The sequence below is a fragment of the Neofelis nebulosa genome, chromosome 8, assembly GCF_028018385.1.
Source record: "Neofelis nebulosa isolate mNeoNeb1 chromosome 8, mNeoNeb1.pri, whole genome shotgun sequence".
NCBI classification, from domain to species: domain Eukaryota; kingdom Metazoa; phylum Chordata; class Mammalia; order Carnivora; family Felidae; genus Neofelis; species Neofelis nebulosa.
The window spans coordinates 104,271,788-104,290,889 of record NC_080789.1 but is presented as its reverse complement, the minus strand read 5'-3'; the positions used below and the strand labels follow the sequence as shown (position 1 = coordinate 104,290,889).

Genomic DNA, 19,102 nt, shown 5'->3' with positions numbered 1-19,102 from the left:
CTTTTCAGGTTGCGGGAGGAAGGGGCACTGAGAACAGCTGGCCAGCATTCACTTAATAATAAGGCTTCGGAACCCAAAGCCTGTTATTAAAGCTCCCCCTCCACCCTCCCTTCTCTAGGCGAGGGAGTTGGCAAAGTGCTTGGAGCTCTGTGGAAAAATAAGGTACTCCACAAATATAAAGTTCTTATTATTTTCAGTTCCCTCTGATCAAATTAGGTGTCAGGTTTTAATCTGTCACCTGACACCCCTGATTGCTGGTTGCCAAGGCAGAGTGACTTAGCTTTTCAAGACTCTTGAGAATAATTGCATTCATGATCCCACTGTTCCACACCTTCAACACAGACTCCACCATCTGACACTTGTTCAGATGTTCACACCACGGCCCCCTGCACTTGTTCTCGAAATCCTGGGCCATCAGACTGGGTCCCCACACTGAGTCAGTCCCCCAGAGAGCCTCGCAAGTGCAAGACATGTGGATGATGCTCAGCAAATTCTTGTTGAAGAAGCACGGACATCTTTGAAACTGATTTAGAACCTTGCTTCTCAGAGTGTGGTCCCTGGACTGGCAGCATTGCCTTCACCCGAGAACTTGTTAGAAATGCAGAATCTCAGGGGCTACCTAAGATTCTGAACCTGCTGAGTCAAATTCTGTATTTCCACAAGGTCCCCAGGAGATTCCTATGCATATAAGACTTTGAGAAGCACTTCCCAGGTTGGGGGAACCATGGCAGCTGAGAATCAGAATCACCTGGGGGAACTGTTGCTTTTTTTTTTTTTTTTTCTTTGTATTTCCAGGCTCTGAATCATTCTATTTGGGAGAGAAGGCTTGTGGCATCTGTTTTACTTGAAAGCACTGATGGTGATCCTGATTATCCAGGTTTGGAATCATCATTTAGAGTTTACCTATACCTTCTGCTAAAATTTTTAAGAAGGAAAACTCAAGCTCTGAACTATACAGAAAAGCCCCATCCACACATAGATAATTCTGAGTTAACTGCATATGGAATTGCCCCTTTGGTGTGGCTTTCTGGGCCTACAGATGCACGAGGGCTTCCCTGGGTGCATGCTGATGCTTTTCAGCCCTACCCCGCTCGGGAACATGCCTGGTTTTCCAGAGAATGACGGAACATTCTGGTGCTTGGCCTGGTTTTCCAGAGAATGACAGAACATTCTGGTGCTTGGCCTGGTTTTCTAGAGAATGATGGAACTTGTTCTTCTACCTGCCATGATGGCCCTCTGATATTCCTTCACCCCACCACCACCGCCAAATTCAGCGTGACATGCCACCTCTCTGGCTAGATCCTGGGCTCTTGGTCCAAAACAAGGGCCTCAGAAACTACACCCCCTCCTGACAGCAGACAGCATGTTTCTATAAGTTTGCTTCTATCCATCCCTATTGATCCCAGACTATTTGAACAGCCTCTGCCTGCTTTAGTATATATCAAGATTTAGGGATGTCTGGGTGGCTCAGCCGGTTGAGCATCCGACTCATGATTTTGGCTTAGGTCACGATCTCACTGTTCGTGGGATTGAGCCCCACATTGGGCTCTGTGCTGACCTCATGGAGTCTGCTTGGGGTTCTCTCTCTCTCTGTCTCTCTCTCTGCCCCTCCCCTGCTCATGTTGTCTCTCTTCTTTCAAAATAAATAAACATTAAGAAAAACTTTTAAAAAGATTTAGATATTAGGAGACAAATTAGGGATTAAATGTCTGTGGCTGGGAAAAGAACGGGTGATGCAAAAGAAGGCATGGCCTCTATTTCTCCATTTGATAATGAGATGGCTGTATTAGATCAGTGATTTTCAAAGGGAAATCCTCTTGTCTAACAAAATTGTACCTGGGCCTCCAATGTAGAAAACTGAATGAAGAGTGGCTCTGACCAACATGGGAGGTGAAGGACCCAGAACTGTGACCATGGCTCCTTTTCCTGCACTCCCCAGTTCCTGGGGGACATCATTATCTTCCCAGGGCTCCAAGGAAGAAAGGTTGAGAACCACTGGGTTAGGTAATCCCTAATGTTTCTCCTGGTGCTTAATTTCTGCAAGGAAGATAAATCTGTAGCTGTATCAAAAAAAATCATGTCATAAATTCTAAAGTTTTAACAGGAATCACTTCCAGATTACCCATACAATTTATTTCCCTTATTAGCTTGGTATAGAGCCATTCACTAAATTTCAAAACTTATATTTTTTCTACTGTAAGTTTTTTAAGCCCAATACTTTGAGAAATAATTTGTATTAAGCAAATCTCAGAGAAACCTTTGAATTTAGTTTCCATTCTTGTTCCTTATTTTTCCTGGAAATGAGAGGGATGTGGATTAACAGCAGAGAAAGGAATGGCCCAGCCAACCTAAACTAGAAGAGAAACAGATTTTGGTGGGAGGAATCACAGATCTTAGGGCCAAAAGGATGAAGAAATGAACAACTCCAGTATTCTGCCCGCGTAAGGATTCCGTATCCATTCATGCCTCCCACAAGTGCTGAGCACTAGTTCTGGGGGGGCCCCATGCCAAGCACCAGTTACACAGTGACAAACATAGTGTCAGTTCTTAGGAGTGACCTTCACAGCAGTGTTACAGTGTGGTCAGGAGGTAAGGGCTATGGCAGGTTCTAGGGGCTTGAGCAGGGATAAACCCCATGAGGACAGAAAACTTGTCTCTTATCTGCTGTTAGAATTCCCAGTGCCTGGCAGTGGTTTCAACAAATAAATGAACAAAGCATGGATCCCGCCAGTGGAAGGAGTTGGGACATCCTCTCTGACTGTTTGGTTAAATACTCAGCTGAGGCCCTGTAAAACACATATGTGGCTTGTCCACACTGACTTTGGTCTTGTGAAGGCTACATGTGAGGGGTAGAGGAAGAACATGCAGATGGTCAGAAAGTAAAAAGCACTTATAAGCGACTTATTGTTGGGGTGCCTGGGTGGCTCAGTTGGTTAAGTGTCTGACTTCAGCTCAGGTCATGATCTCATGGCTTGTGAGTTAGAGCCCTGATGGCCCCGCGTCGGGCTCTGTGCTGACAGCTCAGAGCCTGGAGCCTGCTTCAGATTCTGTGTCCCTCTCTTGCTCTGCCCCTCCCCTGCTCATGCTCTCTCTCTCTCTCTCTCAAGAATAAATAAACATTAAAAAAATTTTTTTTAAAGTGACTTATTGCAAGTATAAATCAAGAGAGTAGAGTCCCACAGATAACCCAGAATTCACAGAAGAGTACTGTTCCCTGTGTGCCCTGCCCAGGGTAACTTTGGGGTGAGCCAGGGGCCCTCACATTGTGAAGGGGTGTGACAGAGGCCCCAAAACACTGCGTGGTGCTTCTCCTAGGCTAGGCACAGCTGGGCTCCCTGCAGCTGGAACAGTGCGGGGATGAAAAGGGGGAAGAACACAGTGGGACTCAGTTTAAATGTGGGTTTCTCAGGGAAACCTTTCTTGATGCTCCACTCTAAGCCCCTCCTCCAATCCTATGCCACTCGCTCATGGCGCTTAGGGCAATTGCAGTGACACAGTTATTGATATAATTAGTATTTTTCAAGTCCCCGCCTCCATGAGGGCAGGGACTGTGTCTGTCTTGTTCATTTCTGAATCCCCAGTACCCAGTACTGGGCTTGGATGAATGGCCATATGAACGCCAGAATTGTTTTGTTCCTGGAGAAGGTGGGTTCTGAATTGGGTTTTGGAAGAGCAGAGGGCCAGGCAGGAGATGGGCAGGGACAAAGGGGAGACAGGAGTCAGCATAAGCACTCCTAGGAAGGTCACCAGCTCACCTCCACGCTGCTCAGCCACTGCCGGACCGACAGGAATGACTGTCTGGCTGTGAGATCATACATGACGATGACACCATCGGCCTTCCTGAAGAACTGCTGGGTGATACAGCAATACCTGCCATCAAGGGGTCACAGGTCATGGGCTGCATGGCTCCCCCCCCCCCCCCCCCCACTGCCTGGACCTTCAGCCCTTGTGATGGGCAATGCAGGAGGCAGGGTTTGATCGGGGACGCTCCTCACCTCTCCTGCCCGGCCGTGTCCCACAGCTGCAGGGCCACGTACGAGCCATCCACATGCACCATCTTCACCTGGTAATCGATGCCTGCAAGGTGGAATGAGCCTATAACTTCCAAATCAGAAAAAGATGCTCCTCCCCCCCCCCCCCCACATAGCTGGAAGCACATGAGGCCAAGGGTGACAATCCTCCCCATGCAGTTCCTGGGAGGAGACGTGGGGGACTAGACAGGGAGGCATGGAACCTGAGTTCTGGTCCTGTGTCTGCCACTACGGGGTGGCTGTGGGGTACTGATCAAATCACTTAACCTCTCTGACTGTAGGGTCCTCACTGTAGTGTAATCCACATGCTCTTTGTGTATACTATAATAAGTATCAGATCACATATGTATAAAAGCAATACACCAAGGCAAAGACAATCATTATTTTTCATGAATTTACTATTGCAAAGATGGAAAAGGAGGAGAGTGTCCTCATATTTCTTTCTTCTCCTCCTCCCTAAAATATTTTTCAAAGTTCCCCTAATAAAATCCAAATATCCCTGCAGGAATGGATCATACCTTCAGACTTCCATCACCCAGTCAAAGCTTTGTGGAGGAGTGGGGCAGGGGAAGAGGTGGTGGGCAGATTGGGGGTCAGAAGAGAAGAAAATGGGTAAGGGAGGGAATCAAAAGCAGCTTTCACCCTTAAGATGGGTTTAGAGCTCCTAATTCCATCCACTGGGCCACTCAAAATCATCTCTCTGAGGCCGGGACCCTACCCAGAGTCTTAGACCAGAGAGACAAGGCCAGAGACATGCATTCTGTACCCCTACAAGTGGCCCTCAGAAATAAGGACCTTGATGCAGCTTCTTTGAGAACATACTCTTCTTTCCTACATCGTGTAAGAATGTTCCCAAATCAGGGTGCCTGGGTGGCTCAGGCTGTTGAGGGTCTGACTCATGATTTTAGCTCAGGTCATGGTCCCAAGGTCATGAGATTGAGCCCAATGTCAGGCTCCTTGCTGAGCATGAAGCCTGTTTATGATTCCCTCTATCTCCCCCTCCCCCTCACCCTTTCTTGCTCTCTCTCTAACAAAAAGGGGGGGTGCCTAGGTGGCTCAGTCGGTTGAGCGTCAGACTTTGGCTCAGGTCATGATCTCATGGTTTGTGGGTTTGAGCCCGACATCGGGCTCTGTGCTGACAGCTCAGAGACTAGAGCCTGCTTCAGATTCTTTGTCTCCCTCTCTCTCTGCCTCTCCCCCACTCTCACTTTGTCTCATTCTGTCTCTCAAAAATAAATAAATGTAAAAAAAATTAAATAAAAAAAAGAATGTTCACAAATGCTTAACACTTTTAAAAACGTCTTTCCCCCTCATGGTATCAGATCAGGGAACCAGAGGGCATTCCCTGCCTCTTTGAAAAGGCCCAGCCTCTGAGGCCTTTAACATGGAGGGCTCAGTAAGGGACAGCAACAGAATCTTGGACAGAATGGGACAAAAAAGACAACAGAGAAGCAGTAAATAGAAAAGGTCATTCCAGCCAACGTCTACAGGCACGTCTAGTGCTCTGGGGAGGGGCCCAGGAGTGGCGGGAAGGCAGGAGAGTCATCCACTCCTAGAATGGCAGACCTACAGGGACTCTACAGTCCCTGTGCTTCACAGGTGAGGGCCTGAGAAGGGAGTGCATTTGTGCATTTGAGAGAGAAAAAGAGTGATTTGTCCCATGGGTAGAATGCTTGATATTTCTAGTTTTCCCATGCCATCTCTCAATCTTCACCACACTCCTGTGTCTTCCACGTGAGGGTTGTTATTCGCACAATGCACGAGCACACGCCTGCATGCACATCTGTGCACACATGCACATGCATACACACTCATGCATGGGCACACGCCTGCATGCAAATGCTCACGGGTAAGTGCATGTGTGCTCCCCACCCCCACACCATTGAGGGATGAAGAAGCAGGTGTCCAGCAACGGTGTGCCTTGTCCAAGCTGGGCAGCAGCTACCGCTGAGTTGCAAGCCCAGTTCTGAGGCTCATTCTTCTTTTTGGAGCAGTGCCCTGTGCACAGGGACACCTGGCAGCCTCATTTCACCTAGAAAGTCCAGGGCCAAATGCTCTCATCAAAACGGATTATGACTAGCTGGGCTGAATTTGAAAAGGTGAGTTTTCTTCTTAGCTAAAAGTGGAAGGGCTTCCCCAGTCTGTGTTCCAGGGGATTGAAGGAGCTTCCTGCTTCCTGATAACTGCTCAAGAGAAAGCCAGCCCTGGTCAACACACCTTCAGGGCCTGATCTTAAAGTAGCCAGAGGGTCCGAAGCCCCGGAAGACAGAGCCTTCTCCTGAATGGAAAGGCATGCAGGCGGTGGGGGAGGGGGGGCAGGTGGTGCTGCTTGGGGCAGCTAGGTCTTGGCTGCCATCATGGTTCTGCTTTACCATAATGGCTAAACTCTTTGCCAGAGGACAGGGAGCTTGTCTTGCAGGGAGCAAAGTGGACCACGGAGTGCTGGACAAAATGGGCTCTGTGCTATGCTGAGCTTGCTGAGGGTCCCTGCTGGGTACACAACGTACTTCTCTCTGCAACCTCAGACAAAGAGGCCAAGGAAACAGATAAACCCATGGGGAAGGCTGGGGGTGATGGCAGGAGACACAAGGTGTCACAGTCCAATAGTAGAAGAGGCAACGTACAATGATGTGGGACCAGAAGGCCTGGAATAAACTGGTTTCTAAGACCACAACCGGTTCTAATATTTCAGGAGCAGAGGTAACCCTCTGTTCTATGTTCTAGTCTCAGTTCTGCCTCTGACGAGCTGTGTGACCTTGGTGGCATTACGTCATTTTGTGGGGTTTCACTCCTCATCTGCAAATGAGGTGTGATGGAGGGTATGGAGGGGTAGGTCAGACGTTCATAATATTTTTTTAAATGTTTATTAATTTTTGAGAGAGAGAGTGTGTGTGAGCAGGGGAAGGACAGAGAGAGAGGGAGACACAGAACCTAAAGCAGGTTCCAGGCTCTGAGCTGTCAGCAAGGAGACCGACATGGGGCTTAAACCCACTAACTGTGAGATCATGACCTGAGCCAAAGTTGGATGGTTAACCAACTGAGTCACCCAGGCGCCCCCCAGATGTTCATAATCTTTAAATTCAGCTGTGACATTCAATGAACACATGGAAGTGACCCCCAACTTGCATCCTAACTGGTTTCTGAATGACAGCTGGACCTTAGGAATCCCTGTTCATTGTGAATTATGTCCAGTCTTGTCGTGGGATAGTATGGATTACAGCTGGGCTGATGGAGTCCAGGGAGGGTGACGTTAGCCCTTCTGGACAAGACAGGCCCCAGACATCATTTAGAGTAGGAGGGATATGGGAGTGGGGAGGGTCTTCAAGGTGTCATGGAGAAAAACTCTGGGGATTTCTCTGTAGAAATGCTGAGTAGGAAGGAAACCAGACTCTGGTGGCCAAGAAAAGGCAGAGTGCATTCTGTTGGGGGAAACTTCTAGAAGAAACACGCTGGGTTGTGGCCTGTGACTTAAAGCAGGGGTCTGTGAACCAATGTGGGGCAGTGGAAGGAGCACAGGACTCAGAGTCCTGGTTTCCGTGGAGCTTTATCTTCTATTCATCAGTCTTGTCATTGACAAAGTGAGCTCCAACGTTCTACACAAGCCATCATTTGACATCTCCGGGACACCCACAGGGCTCAAGCACCTTCCCATGAAGAAAGCTGGTCCTAAGGTGGGGTGGGCAGGGTGCTCCCGCGCAGGGTGCTCCCAGTCACATTGCTGTGTTGTAGCACTTACATGGTGCACAAGTCACAAGTCGAGCACAGTTCACGTTCGTATGATGTGGTAGGAGACCTGAAGTCCCCTTTGATGGTGGTGGTAAGACTGAAGGGCCTGTAGAGCCCCTGTTAGTACTGTGCTGACTGTGATGGTGTTGCTGCCCTTAACGGGTGGCAGCCAGAGCCCCAGTCTAGACTCCTTGCTTTGGCCATAGGCAGGACTCTGGGGCTTTCTGTCTCTCTAAAGGGAGCATCTTTCTGGTGGTTGGCATGACATCTGTTACTGACATGTGTACCAGAACAAGGCACATTATGTGGCAGGGAGACTAATTTCAGCTGCTGTTCCAGCATGTTCTGTGCAGTGTGATGAAGGGCATTCCTGATTTGGAATCTTTGATATTTTTCCCTTCCTAAATTGCAGGTGTTTCCATAATTGGCCTCCTGGGAAGTGCAAATTAGTCTGGTTTTTCCTTTTTCAGAGGCTTCCAGCTCAGGCGCACAAGTTGGAAATGTAAACGGACCCTGATTCCCTGATTTCATCAACAGGAGAGGCACACTGTGTGCACTGCCTAGGGGGATGCCTTTGAGGCCCAAGAGGCTGGCATCTGCCTCTTGCCTCCCATGAGTCTGTGCTGGAGCCCTGACCTGGGGTTCCTATCCCATGGAATGCTCCTGGAAAAGTGAGTCTTCCCTCCCACAGCCATTGCCTTCTGCAGCACACTGGGCTCACTCCCAGACCTGCCTCTCAAGGCCAGACTCTTCCAGGCTTGAGTCACAGGCTCCGCCCCTCTTCCTGTCAGGGTCCTGATTCTTCATCTGGGGACTCTCTCAGTCTTTGGGTGGAATGAGGCAGAAGGGAGGGGACAGGAGAATGTTCCAGATGTGATAACAGCATAGGAAAAGACCCAACCGTAAGAACAGGATGCCTGAAGTGTGTGGGAAGGGATCCACATGCAGGAAAAAATTTGGAAGGAAAGGGAAGAACATGGAGTCTCCCCAGGCAGGGCCCTGGAGCAGGGAAAGTCTGTCTTATAGAGCCAGCTTGTCAGATAGCCAAAGGTCAAACATGGTCTGCACTGAGAACCAGGCTTGGAAGCCTTCCTGGATGACCTGGTTCAAATCCTCCAGGAGGAAAAACTTGAAGCCCCAAGGTGGGGCATGTCCTCCAGAGGTCACACAGCTGATCAGCCAGCAGCAGAGTTGGGATGAAGATCCAGGTCCTCTGGTGTCCCACTGAACTTTAACAGCCTCCCCTGCCTGTATCAATGTGTGCCCAACTCTCGTGGCAGGGAAGTGTCCTCACCACCCACTGGGTGCTGGGCACACACAACTCAGTACTGTTAGGAGATACTGTGGGATGGACTAGAAGGGATATGCAGGGGGCCAATATTAGCACTAAACCAGCTGAGGGGATGTGGACAAGCGTCTTAACCTCTCTGGGCCTCAGTTTCCTGATCTCTCCATTGGGCTGATAACAGGGGTTGTGTGAACACAGATTTGAAGAAATGAACATAAAAGCCCATGCTAACTATGTAGGTCACATCAATGTATTTTCAAATCCAGCTGACCGACAGTTAAATGGTACATAGTAGGTGCTTAAGGGATTTATGTTTTGCTTGAGTGATTCAAACAAAAGCTAAAAGGTCAGTACACCCTTGAGTCTTGTCACATATTCCAATGCAGTGAGCAAAGGCCTCCATGTGAATAAAATATTACTCAGGAGTGGGAACACATTAAGCCATGATCATCCATTAGTGGCTGAGCCTAATGATGAAACCCAGCTGTCACCCAGCAGGCCTGGGATGCAGAATGGGTAAAATGTGATGGTAAAGGCAGCCACCCAATGCACTGTCCTCCACTCCACCCATCTACACACACACACACACACACACACACACACACACACACACGCAGGAGGGCAGGTAAGAAGCTGCTGGCCCCTGGGGGAGGTGGGGATACACACACACACACACACACACACACACACACACACACACGGGGGGGCAGGCAAGAAGCTGTTGGCCCCTGGGGGAGGTGGGGATACACACACACACACACACACACACACACACACACCGGAGGGCAGGGCAGGAAGCTGCTGGCCCCTGGTGGATGGGGTGGGGATTGTGGTGTCAGGTGTGCACCTGAGGAAAAGCATGAACACTCAGGGCCCTGCTGAAAATGGAGAAAAAAAGATAAGAAATAGATGGCCTCAGAGACGAGGGAGCATGAGGCAAACTTCAGTTCCCCTGAGGCTGGACAGAGGAAGCATTCTGTGGTTCCGCTCCATGTGGAACAAGCTCAGCAGCTAGCACCGTGCAGGGTGAGGGAGGTGGACTTCACCTTGCCCCTTTAGCCTCACTGGGGAACAAATGGACACGGGCCCCCCTACCTGCCAGGCCCCCATGGACATTCCTGCTGGGCCCCCAGTCTCTTCCTGGGCCCCCTTCTCACAGAGTGAGACCCCCAGAGTGGGACCCAAGAACTCACCTACAGTGGCTGCCAGGCCTGGGGCAAACCGGTCCTCACAGAACCTCCTCAGGAAAGATGTCTTCCCCACGGCCGAGTTGCCCACTAACACAATTTTGAAGAGCCGGTCTGGGATGGAGGGAGAGGCTTCCTCCTGTGGATGGCAGACAGTCTGGCCAACCGCCAGGATGGTCACCAGCCCCTCCTCCTGCTACGACCTGTCCCTACAGTGTCCAGGTGAAGGTGGGGACCTGCCCCTGGACCAGCATGAGGGAGGGCACTCCAGCTTTGGATGCACGTAGCTTTGGGCTCTGGGCACAGAGGCTCCTTCTAGCTTCAGTGGGAGGGAAGAGAGACACTCATTCAACCATGTGTTGTCTGCCTCCTGTGTTGCAGACCCCTGTGTTGTCCCTGAAGACACAGGGACAAGGAGGCAGGCCTGGTTTGCCGTGGAGGGAAGGAGGCAGGCGTGTAAACAAAAAATTATAAAACAAGCTGCTGAGTGCTCTAGGAGCACAGAGGAAGAGTCAAGGATCCACAGGGGAGGACACTTTCAGCTGGGGTTTAAAGAGGAGGCAGAGATGCTCCATGTGGGGGAAGGACAGGTGGGATGTTTGCTGGGGGTGGGGGGAGATAGAAAAAAGGAAGCGTGTCTATATCACAGGGGCAGAGACTGCCTGGGGTGGGCTAGGGAGCCTTGATTTCTGCCCTATCATTGCAAGCCTGGACTGAATGGAGGACGCTCTTGCCTCCCTGCATATCACTCTTCTGTCCATCTCATCAGCTTCTGTTTAGGACCCCGTCTGCCCTGGGGAACAGTCTCCACTCAGTAGGTTGGGAAATCCACAATGCCAGGCCACTGGACAGAGCTTTCCAGAGCCAAACAGTCACTGTACTCCTTCTCCTGTGCCCAGCAGCAGTAGGGAGATAGACTGGGAGCCGGCCTGCTCTTTAGTCTGGGATGCTAGAGCCCAGTGGGGAATGGACTTGCTCCAGGACTGCCAGGAGCAGCAGAGTAAGGAGCCGCCTTCTGGCACAAAGTCCTCTCGGCTGCATGATCCTCCCTTCCATTGAGCTGCTTGTGTGCTCGCCCAAATCCTGCCTCTGGGCCCAGCACCGCCTGCCCAAGCCAGGAGGCTCTTTTGAATCTATTTAGAAGCGGATTTGGGGGAATTAGCTCCTCTCATTGAGCAAATACTATAATGGAGTGACAGCAGATATTAGCAGAACTTGAGTCTCAGAGAAAAGCCATTAACAACCTTTTGGGGAGAAATCAATTCCATGTAGTACTTAGGAGGGAATTCAAGGTCAATTACAGGAGTTTAAACTAAACCTTTAAAAAACCGCACACTCATAAACTATGCTCTCTGCCCTGTTTTCTTTATTCTTGTAATGCAGAAGGGCATCCAACCTGACGGTCTCTGTTCAGCCTCTCTGCCTCCAACTGTCATCTATTTGAGACTACAGCTCAGTGCAGCAGTCTGTGTATCCCTTAGGCACAGCGACAAGTGGGGAATGTGAGGCCTAGGGCAAGAGAAGGAGGTTCTGGCTGCAGATGCTGTGCTGGCCCTGCTCCAAGAAGAGCACATTTTTTTGTAGGCCAAAGAAGGTCAACATACTGATGGTCCAGCTCTAGGCAGGACCCAGTTGACGGGTGCAGGGAACTCCTAGTCATGTTACTCATGTAACCCGTGTCCCCTCTGGGGGGCAGTCTGCAGTGAGGCAACCAGACTGGGGTGCCAGGGCTAGAGAAAGGCCTGTTCTCATTCTCCTTCCTAGCACTTTTTTTTTTTAAATAAGCTTTAGGAAACTAAAGGTAATACATGCTAATTTTTAAAATTAGGAAAAACAAGGGCACCTGGTGGCTCAGTTGGTTAAGCGGCCAACTTCGGCTCAGGTCATGATCTCATGGTTTGTGAGTTTGAGGCCTGCGTCGGGCTCTGTGCTGACAGCTCAGAGCCTGGAGCCTGCTTCAGATTCTGTGTCTCCCCCTCTCTCTGCCATTCCCCAACTTGTGCTCTGTCTCTCTCTCTCTCTCTCTCTCTCTTAAAAATAAATAAACATTAAAAAAATAATAATAAAATAAAATTAGGAAAAACAGAAAAGTAGAGAAGAAAATAATTACTCATAATCTACCCTATCACCCAGAAGTGGTCACTATTTGTATTTGGATGCATTTCTCCCAGGCTTTTTTCCATATAGATGAATGAATATATGTTTTACTTAAAGAGATTTGAGATATTGGGGGCACCTGGGTGGCTCAGTCAGATAGGTGTCTGACTCTTGATTTTGGCTCAGGTCACAATCTCATAGTTTGTGGGTTTGAGCCCTGCATCGGGCTCTGCACTGACAGTGTGGAGCTTGCTTGGGATTCTCTCCCTCTCTCTCTCTGCCCCTCCCCCACTCATTCTCTCCTGCTCTCTCAAAATAAACAAACTTAATAAAATAAAATAAAAAGATTTGAGATATTATATACAATTTTATTCTACTTTCTCATATATTATTAAATTATAAATATTTTTCTGCATCACTAAAGTTTCTTGAAAATGTTATTTTTAGCAGTGCTACTTAATCTATTGAGTTAATACACTTGAATTTATGTTTTTCTCATTGGACATTTTTTCAAGTGTTTACAAATATACATAACCATTGTTGAGTTAAGTCTTTTTCTGAATCTGGTTATTTCCTTAGGAAAGATTGCTAGGACTAGAAGTGCCAGTTTGTAGGATGTGGAATTTTTAAGTTCTTGATTCCTGTTATCAAACCACTTTCCAGAAAGGCTGTACCAATTTATTCCTTAGCAGCCTTGCATGGGAGGGCCTGCCTCACAGCGCTCTTCTAAAGACCAGAGCCTCCACCGAAGCTGCTATTGCCTCCTCGTACAGCGTATTTCCCCATTGCTGTAGTTTCTGTCCTGGGCTAACTATTGGCACACCTGGGGCAGCCAGCACTGACAGGAGAGCACATGGTGAGGAGCCTGGGCGCATGTCCCTGTGGGGCTAGACCAGGCCCCACTCTTCTGGGCTTCTGTGTCCCTCTCTGCCACATGGGAGAAGCCATTTCTGATGCACCCCATCAGACAACTGTGGGGATCACATGGCCCAGCACACATGGATGCTTAGTTTTTCCCTTTATCTGGTCTCCTACTGACCTCTTAACACTTTTATATTGGGGGGTATATCTTGGGATATTTAAAACCCCTATGTGCCCCCTGCCTGCAAGTGTAGGTCTGTGATGAAGGGTACATGGAAGGGCATGTAGGAAGGAGGAGCTCCTACCCACCACTGGTGCCATCCAGTTCTCAGTTTACCCTGGCGTAGGGCCCTTCAGAGAAAGGATATGTAGGCATGAATGTTAAGCCAGGCCCAAGAATGACAATGATGCCGACAGGTCCCTGCAGTGGTCAGAAAGGTTTCCTGTCATACATGCTAACACAGCCATTTGAAAATGCTCCAGTGGTAAGGGCTCAGGTCTAAAGGGCTGCCCCAGTGGACAGGGGGGAGACTCTTTCACACTGTCATGGACATTTCTATAGCCTTTTAGAGGGTCAAGTGGGAGGTAAAAGGGCTTGAGGAGTCTATTCATGGGCCTGGATCACCAACAAGGTGAGGAACATCATCACCGTGAACCAGAGGAAGATGGTTAATATGGCCTACTTCTCCCACAGGATTTAGCAGGAATACCTGGTAGGGAGTGCAGGAGGGATGTGGGAGCAGAGGGTCACCCCAAAGGGAGGCATGGGCAGGGCATTTGGGAATGAAAACATGATTAGCTGATCAGGAACTGAGAGAAAAATGACGGTACACAAACTTTGCAGAGCAATGATTGGCCCTGTTGGGAACAGTTACAGAATGTGAGAGAGGATGTGTAATTTCAAAAGCATGTGATAATTTTATGCTAAGAGCCAAGCAGATTGTTTGTCTAAAGTAGCTACTCAGTAAATGCTTCTGAATCTGAATCGGAAATGAGAACATAGGGAGTGGGGGAAACAACAGAAGTTATAGAGTATTTACCAGGACCCCTGAGTCTCCCCAGTGACACTCAGTTCAGCAGGGCAAGCTGGTATCAGAAGGACACAAATATGATGATTCATAAAACTAGCTGCACCTGACTTCCCAAGCTGAACCTGACTTCTCACGCTGCTTTTGCGGCTCTTGGGCTCAAATGCAAATGACAGGTATAGAGGTGACAAGTGACATCTATGGACCAATATAGGATGTGCCCTTACCTTAGACAGGTCTTCTTTTCCAATAGGTTGCCCTCGAGGAGATGTAGGCATGCATTCCAAAGGTCTGGCCTGTTGGCTTTGTCTTTCCGCCCTCTGTTGGGAGACCTTTTCCTCTTCTGGGCATTTGCTCAGTGGCTGCTCAAAGCCACCATCCAGGAGCTGGGGCAAGGGGTCTTCTTCAATAGAGATGATTCTGCGGAATGCCCGGGTGAGCGGACCCCCAGGTCCTGGCTCCTCTTCTGGAAGGGGATATCCACTCAGGCCCAGGGAGCTTCTCCTCCTCGAGAAGCCAAATACATCTTCTTCCTCCTCTGACTGGCTATTTTTGGATAGGGAAGGAAGAGAAATGGGGAGAATAGCACAAAATATATCAATATGGAACCCGGAGAGATGTCTCATAGCTCTTTGACAAACAAGATGTCTTGAAAGCTCTGTGACAAACAAGTAACTGAAGAGCATCACGCCTTGAGGGCAGAGAGCTCCAGGAAAGGAAAAAACAAGACCCTGCATTCTCTGGCTCATTCACCCAACACACTTATGGAAGTGCTTAGTGAATATAAAATTGACAAAGTGGTGGTGGTGATGATGAAGGTGATGGTGATGATGAAGGTGGTAGTGATGATGATGATGAAGGTGGTGGTGAGGATGGTGGTGTTGAAGATGATGAAGGTGGTGTGATGATGATGAAGGTAGTGGTGATAATGATGAAAGTGGTGGTGATGATGGTAGTGATGAAGATGATGAAGGCATTGGTGATGATTATGATGATGTTGATGGTGTGATGATGAAGGCTGTGGTGATGATGATAAAGATGGTGGTGATGTTGATGATGATGGCAATCATGAAGGTGGTGGTGATGGTAGTGGTGATGAAGATGATGAAGGTGGTGGTGATGATGATTACCACCAGATATTGAGCTAGTGACATAGTCACACACAGGTGGACATGTCCTCCTGGAATGCTCAGCATAGTGGGGAGTGGAAGCAGTAATGGCACAACTAAATATACTTCGACAAGCTGTGGGAAGTGCTTAAAAGGTGGAGTGAGGGTGTGAGGAAAGGAGACAGGGGCACCTGGATGGCTTAGTCGGTGGAGCGTTTGACTTCGGCTCAGGTCATGATCTCATGGTTTGTGAGTTCAAGCCCCACGTTGGAGTTCACTGCTGTCTGTGGAAAGCCCACTTCAGATCCTCTGTCTCCCTCTCTTTGCCCTTCCCCAACTTGTGCTCTCTCAAAAATAAATAAAACACTTTAAAAAAGATCTGGAAATAAAGTATCCACAATTAACAATCAGGTGGCCTTGGCTGTGGTCCCCCATACCAGCCCTTACTGACTATGCCACTAGGTAAGACACTTCCACCCTTCCAAATCTCAGTTTCCTCAGCATAAAATGTGGCTCATCTCCCCTGCCTATCTCACAGATAAGACAATGCATAAAAGTAGACATGTTCACAAAACAGCCCTCGGCAATGTGAGTGAGGGGTACTGCTGCTCTGGGAGGAGCCCCCACCCCAGGATGGACGTCCACTGGCTCCAAAGAAGCTGCCCACTTGGGGATGGGCTTGGGGTTGGAAGCAAGCCAGACAGGGCACCTCTACCTGTTTTTTCCACCTTTCTTTTTCTCTTTCAGTGTCCCTGGAAGTCAGAGTGAGGAGTAAGTGGCCTCAGAGGCCTACGTGCATATTTGCTCCCAGAAGTATCTGAGCATCAAGAATAAGGAAAAGCAGCAGGAAGTGAAAGGAGGGAACTGGTCAACCAGATGTAGAACGAAAGCACAGGCTGTATTTTCAGAAGTTTTTGACAGTAAAGGCCTCACAGACCCTTCCTGGCACAGGAGTTCGGGTCTCTGTGAACAATTAAAGCTGGGAAGTGTTTTAAATGGAAGTTTGACAGGGAGAATTTTGAGTCCAAAACTGAAACACACATGCACGTCCACACACATGCACACAAATATGCAATGATTAGAAAAGAAAACAGAATGTGAATGAGGTAAGGAAGTGACAGGGCCAATGGAGAAAGAAGGCAGGGGGGAAGGTCACAGAGTATGCAGAACAGTGAAGCTCCCTTCATTTCCCCTGTCTTCAGCTTATAATATTTATTATTCCTAAGGACCAGTAATAGGAAGGAAAAAGGAAAAACCGCATGTATCATTGTCCCAAAGTTAAGTACAACTCCAAAAGATAAATTAAGAGAGAAGGCTTGCTCACAAAAATGGTGACTTAATTTGGTTCCCTTGATATAAAATAAAGAACTTTATAGCAATTCAGGGACTTTTCCAGTTATTTATATAATCATAGTTTTTAATAGAAGCTGACTGTCCTCTCTCCAACAAATTTCTTCTCTAGTCTATCAACCCTACTGACTGCTTATCCACTTTAGAACACAATTAGTATTCCCATTCACTTTCACTCTGCTTCCACCCAAGTATGTACATGTGTGCACATGTGAGCAAGTGTGCGAATACACATGCAGCATATTTTTTAAAGGCCTTGCAGCCAGAAAAAAAAATGGCCACCGCAACAGCCCTAAAATGAAGCATTTTTTTGAAAAAAGCTTTTGATTTGGGAAATTCTCGAGCACTATTGACACTCTGTAATACCCTTGGCTTAGCACGACTGTGTTCATTTTTGGTTTTGTCACCAAAGGCTATGTACCAGCAGCAGAGAGCAGTGGCCTCTGCCAAAGTCTGTATTGGAACTGATGGCGCACAATTTGTTATTTACTTGATTGCCTGTTTCCTTTACTCAACCATAAGCTCCATGAGAGCAAAGATAGGGTCTATTTTGCTCACCACTGTATACTTCACACATAGCATAATATCTTGCACATAGGAGGCACTCAATAATGGATCTTATGGCAGGACTCATGTTTAACTTATTTTTGGATCTTCACAGAACTCAAAACAATGTCTGGTACGAAGTAAGCCATCGGTGAATGTTTGTTGTATGAATATATTCAATGCTGAGCTGGTGAAAGGCCAACTATTATTGCAGAAACTTGGATCCCCAACTGTATCCCTCTCTGAGCTATTTAGAAAAGGAATTCAGGATGACTGGGTCCAAGCCTTGACTGATGAGCTCATCAACATCTCCAGAGTCACTTCCCGTTTTTGTATTGTGTATTTCATACTTGCTGTCCTCAGGGTCTCCTGGATAAGCAAATCTATTCACTTTTTCCCTGGCTTTGATACTTAGGGGTCTGGTTGCCTCTACCTTTATGTGGCCTTTATGTGGATGGAGCAACATGTCAAAAAAGAAGAGAGGGCAGAGGACTGGCTTGCCTCTTTCAATGGGCAATGAGCCACCCCTTTGGGGACTCCAACTCAATAATGTGCTGTCTAACAGCCACAAAAAATGTTATCTTTGAGGTAATTAAATATGAGTCATTGAAAGGAATCTGTCAAGCACAGGCCCTATTCCTGCTTATAAAGGAGTTCAACTATTGGAGACTCCATACTACACTTTAATTTCCCTTCAGAGCCCAAATAGTCATGTCCTTGAAAAACCAAGTGCATTCAGCCTACTCAACAGAGAGCACAGTATCTACAGCCACGCTTCATCTCTCCTGCTCGACCCCTCTCGTCCTCTCTCTCTTTCCTCCACTGATCTACAGCATCTCTTCAGTTCCTTTCTGTAGACACACACCAGGGTGGGGCGGCCCCAGAAGACGATGTCCTGTCCTAGGGGCCTGCTCTGCATAGTCCTCCTCCCACTTGGATGTAGGGTAAGGAAGGAACATGTCCTCCAAGATTCAAGGGGAATGAGTGAAACTGATTCTAGGCTTCCTCACCCAGGGCCACTCCTTGAGAAACAACGGGCTCAGAGCCAGCTCTGGAGGAGTGCAAGACAAATGAACACATAATGAATGAAGAAATACAGGATAACTTACCTCCTAAGAATCCCTCTGCCATCCATATATTTGCCTATCACAGAGCCAGATCTCTGTTTCCAGTTTGCCTTGGAAGCAGCTGTGTTTGCCTTGGCTGCCTTATCTTTCTGCAGAAACACAGAATGCCCTCAGATCCATGCCTGCTGATATGTCCCAATATTTGAGCAGAAAGGGCTCAACTTTCCCACCTCACAGGTCAGGCTCTAAACAAATTTCTGAAGTAAGACGCAATGTTCACATGCTCCCTGTTAACATTCACCCACTCTTTCCTTTTGTTATTGTCTCTTGCCAGGATCCCTCCATCACCCACCCCAAAATCTAAGGGAATGAATCTATACACAGTTTAGAGCCTGGGGTCCATCTTGTTACCCTTCACAGGAGTACTAACAGTTTGCAAGATGACAATAAGAAGAGATAATGTGGAATGCATAGGAAAATATTTACGCGTGGAAATGTCTGTGCATCTTTAAATCACACTCATCTGTGTGCCTCTAACTCTTTACTTCCAAAGCCCCAGGAATGAGAAAGGGACTGGCCCAGAGGATCGATTAGCCCAGCGCCCTTGTGGGGGAGGGGAGGAGTCGGGGCTTGCAACCCTGTTGGCAATTCTCCCCAGCAAATGTCTTCCAGAACATGAGGGGGAGTTAGATCACAAGGAAGAATCTCTCATCAACCATCCCCACGATTCCCAGTGACTCTTAATGAGAGAAGGAGGGGCTGCAGTGCTCCCAGGGTCCCTGAAGGTATGGCTATAATGATTCCAAATTAAT

General features: G+C 48.1%; 1 protein-coding gene across 11 annotated transcripts in view; it reads right to left on the bottom strand.

Annotated features, from left to right (window-relative positions):
- Positions 1 to 19,102, bottom strand: part of CRACR2A (calcium release activated channel regulator 2A) — a 138,731-nt gene that overhangs the window by 17,417 nt on the left and 102,212 nt on the right. For 10 of the 11 annotated variants that reach the window (XR_009265956.1, XM_058743993.1, XM_058743992.1 and 7 more), the window contains 5 exons: positions 18,333 to 18,439; positions 14,446 to 14,764; positions 10,239 to 10,371; positions 3,996 to 4,077; positions 3,756 to 3,870 (listed from right to left, as the gene is read on the bottom strand). Coding sequence is in view for 10 of the 11 variants with exons in the window: in XM_058743993.1 (XP_058599976.1) it covers positions 3,756 to 3,870; positions 3,996 to 4,077; positions 10,239 to 10,371; positions 14,446 to 14,764; positions 18,333 to 18,439 (756 nt within the window). In the remaining variant the exon portion in view is untranslated. Of the gene's footprint in view, positions 1 to 3,755; positions 3,871 to 3,995; positions 4,078 to 4,467; positions 9,921 to 10,238; positions 10,372 to 14,445; positions 14,765 to 18,332; positions 18,440 to 19,102 lie in introns of those variants that run through there. The other variant, XM_058744000.1, reaches the window with a different exon arrangement.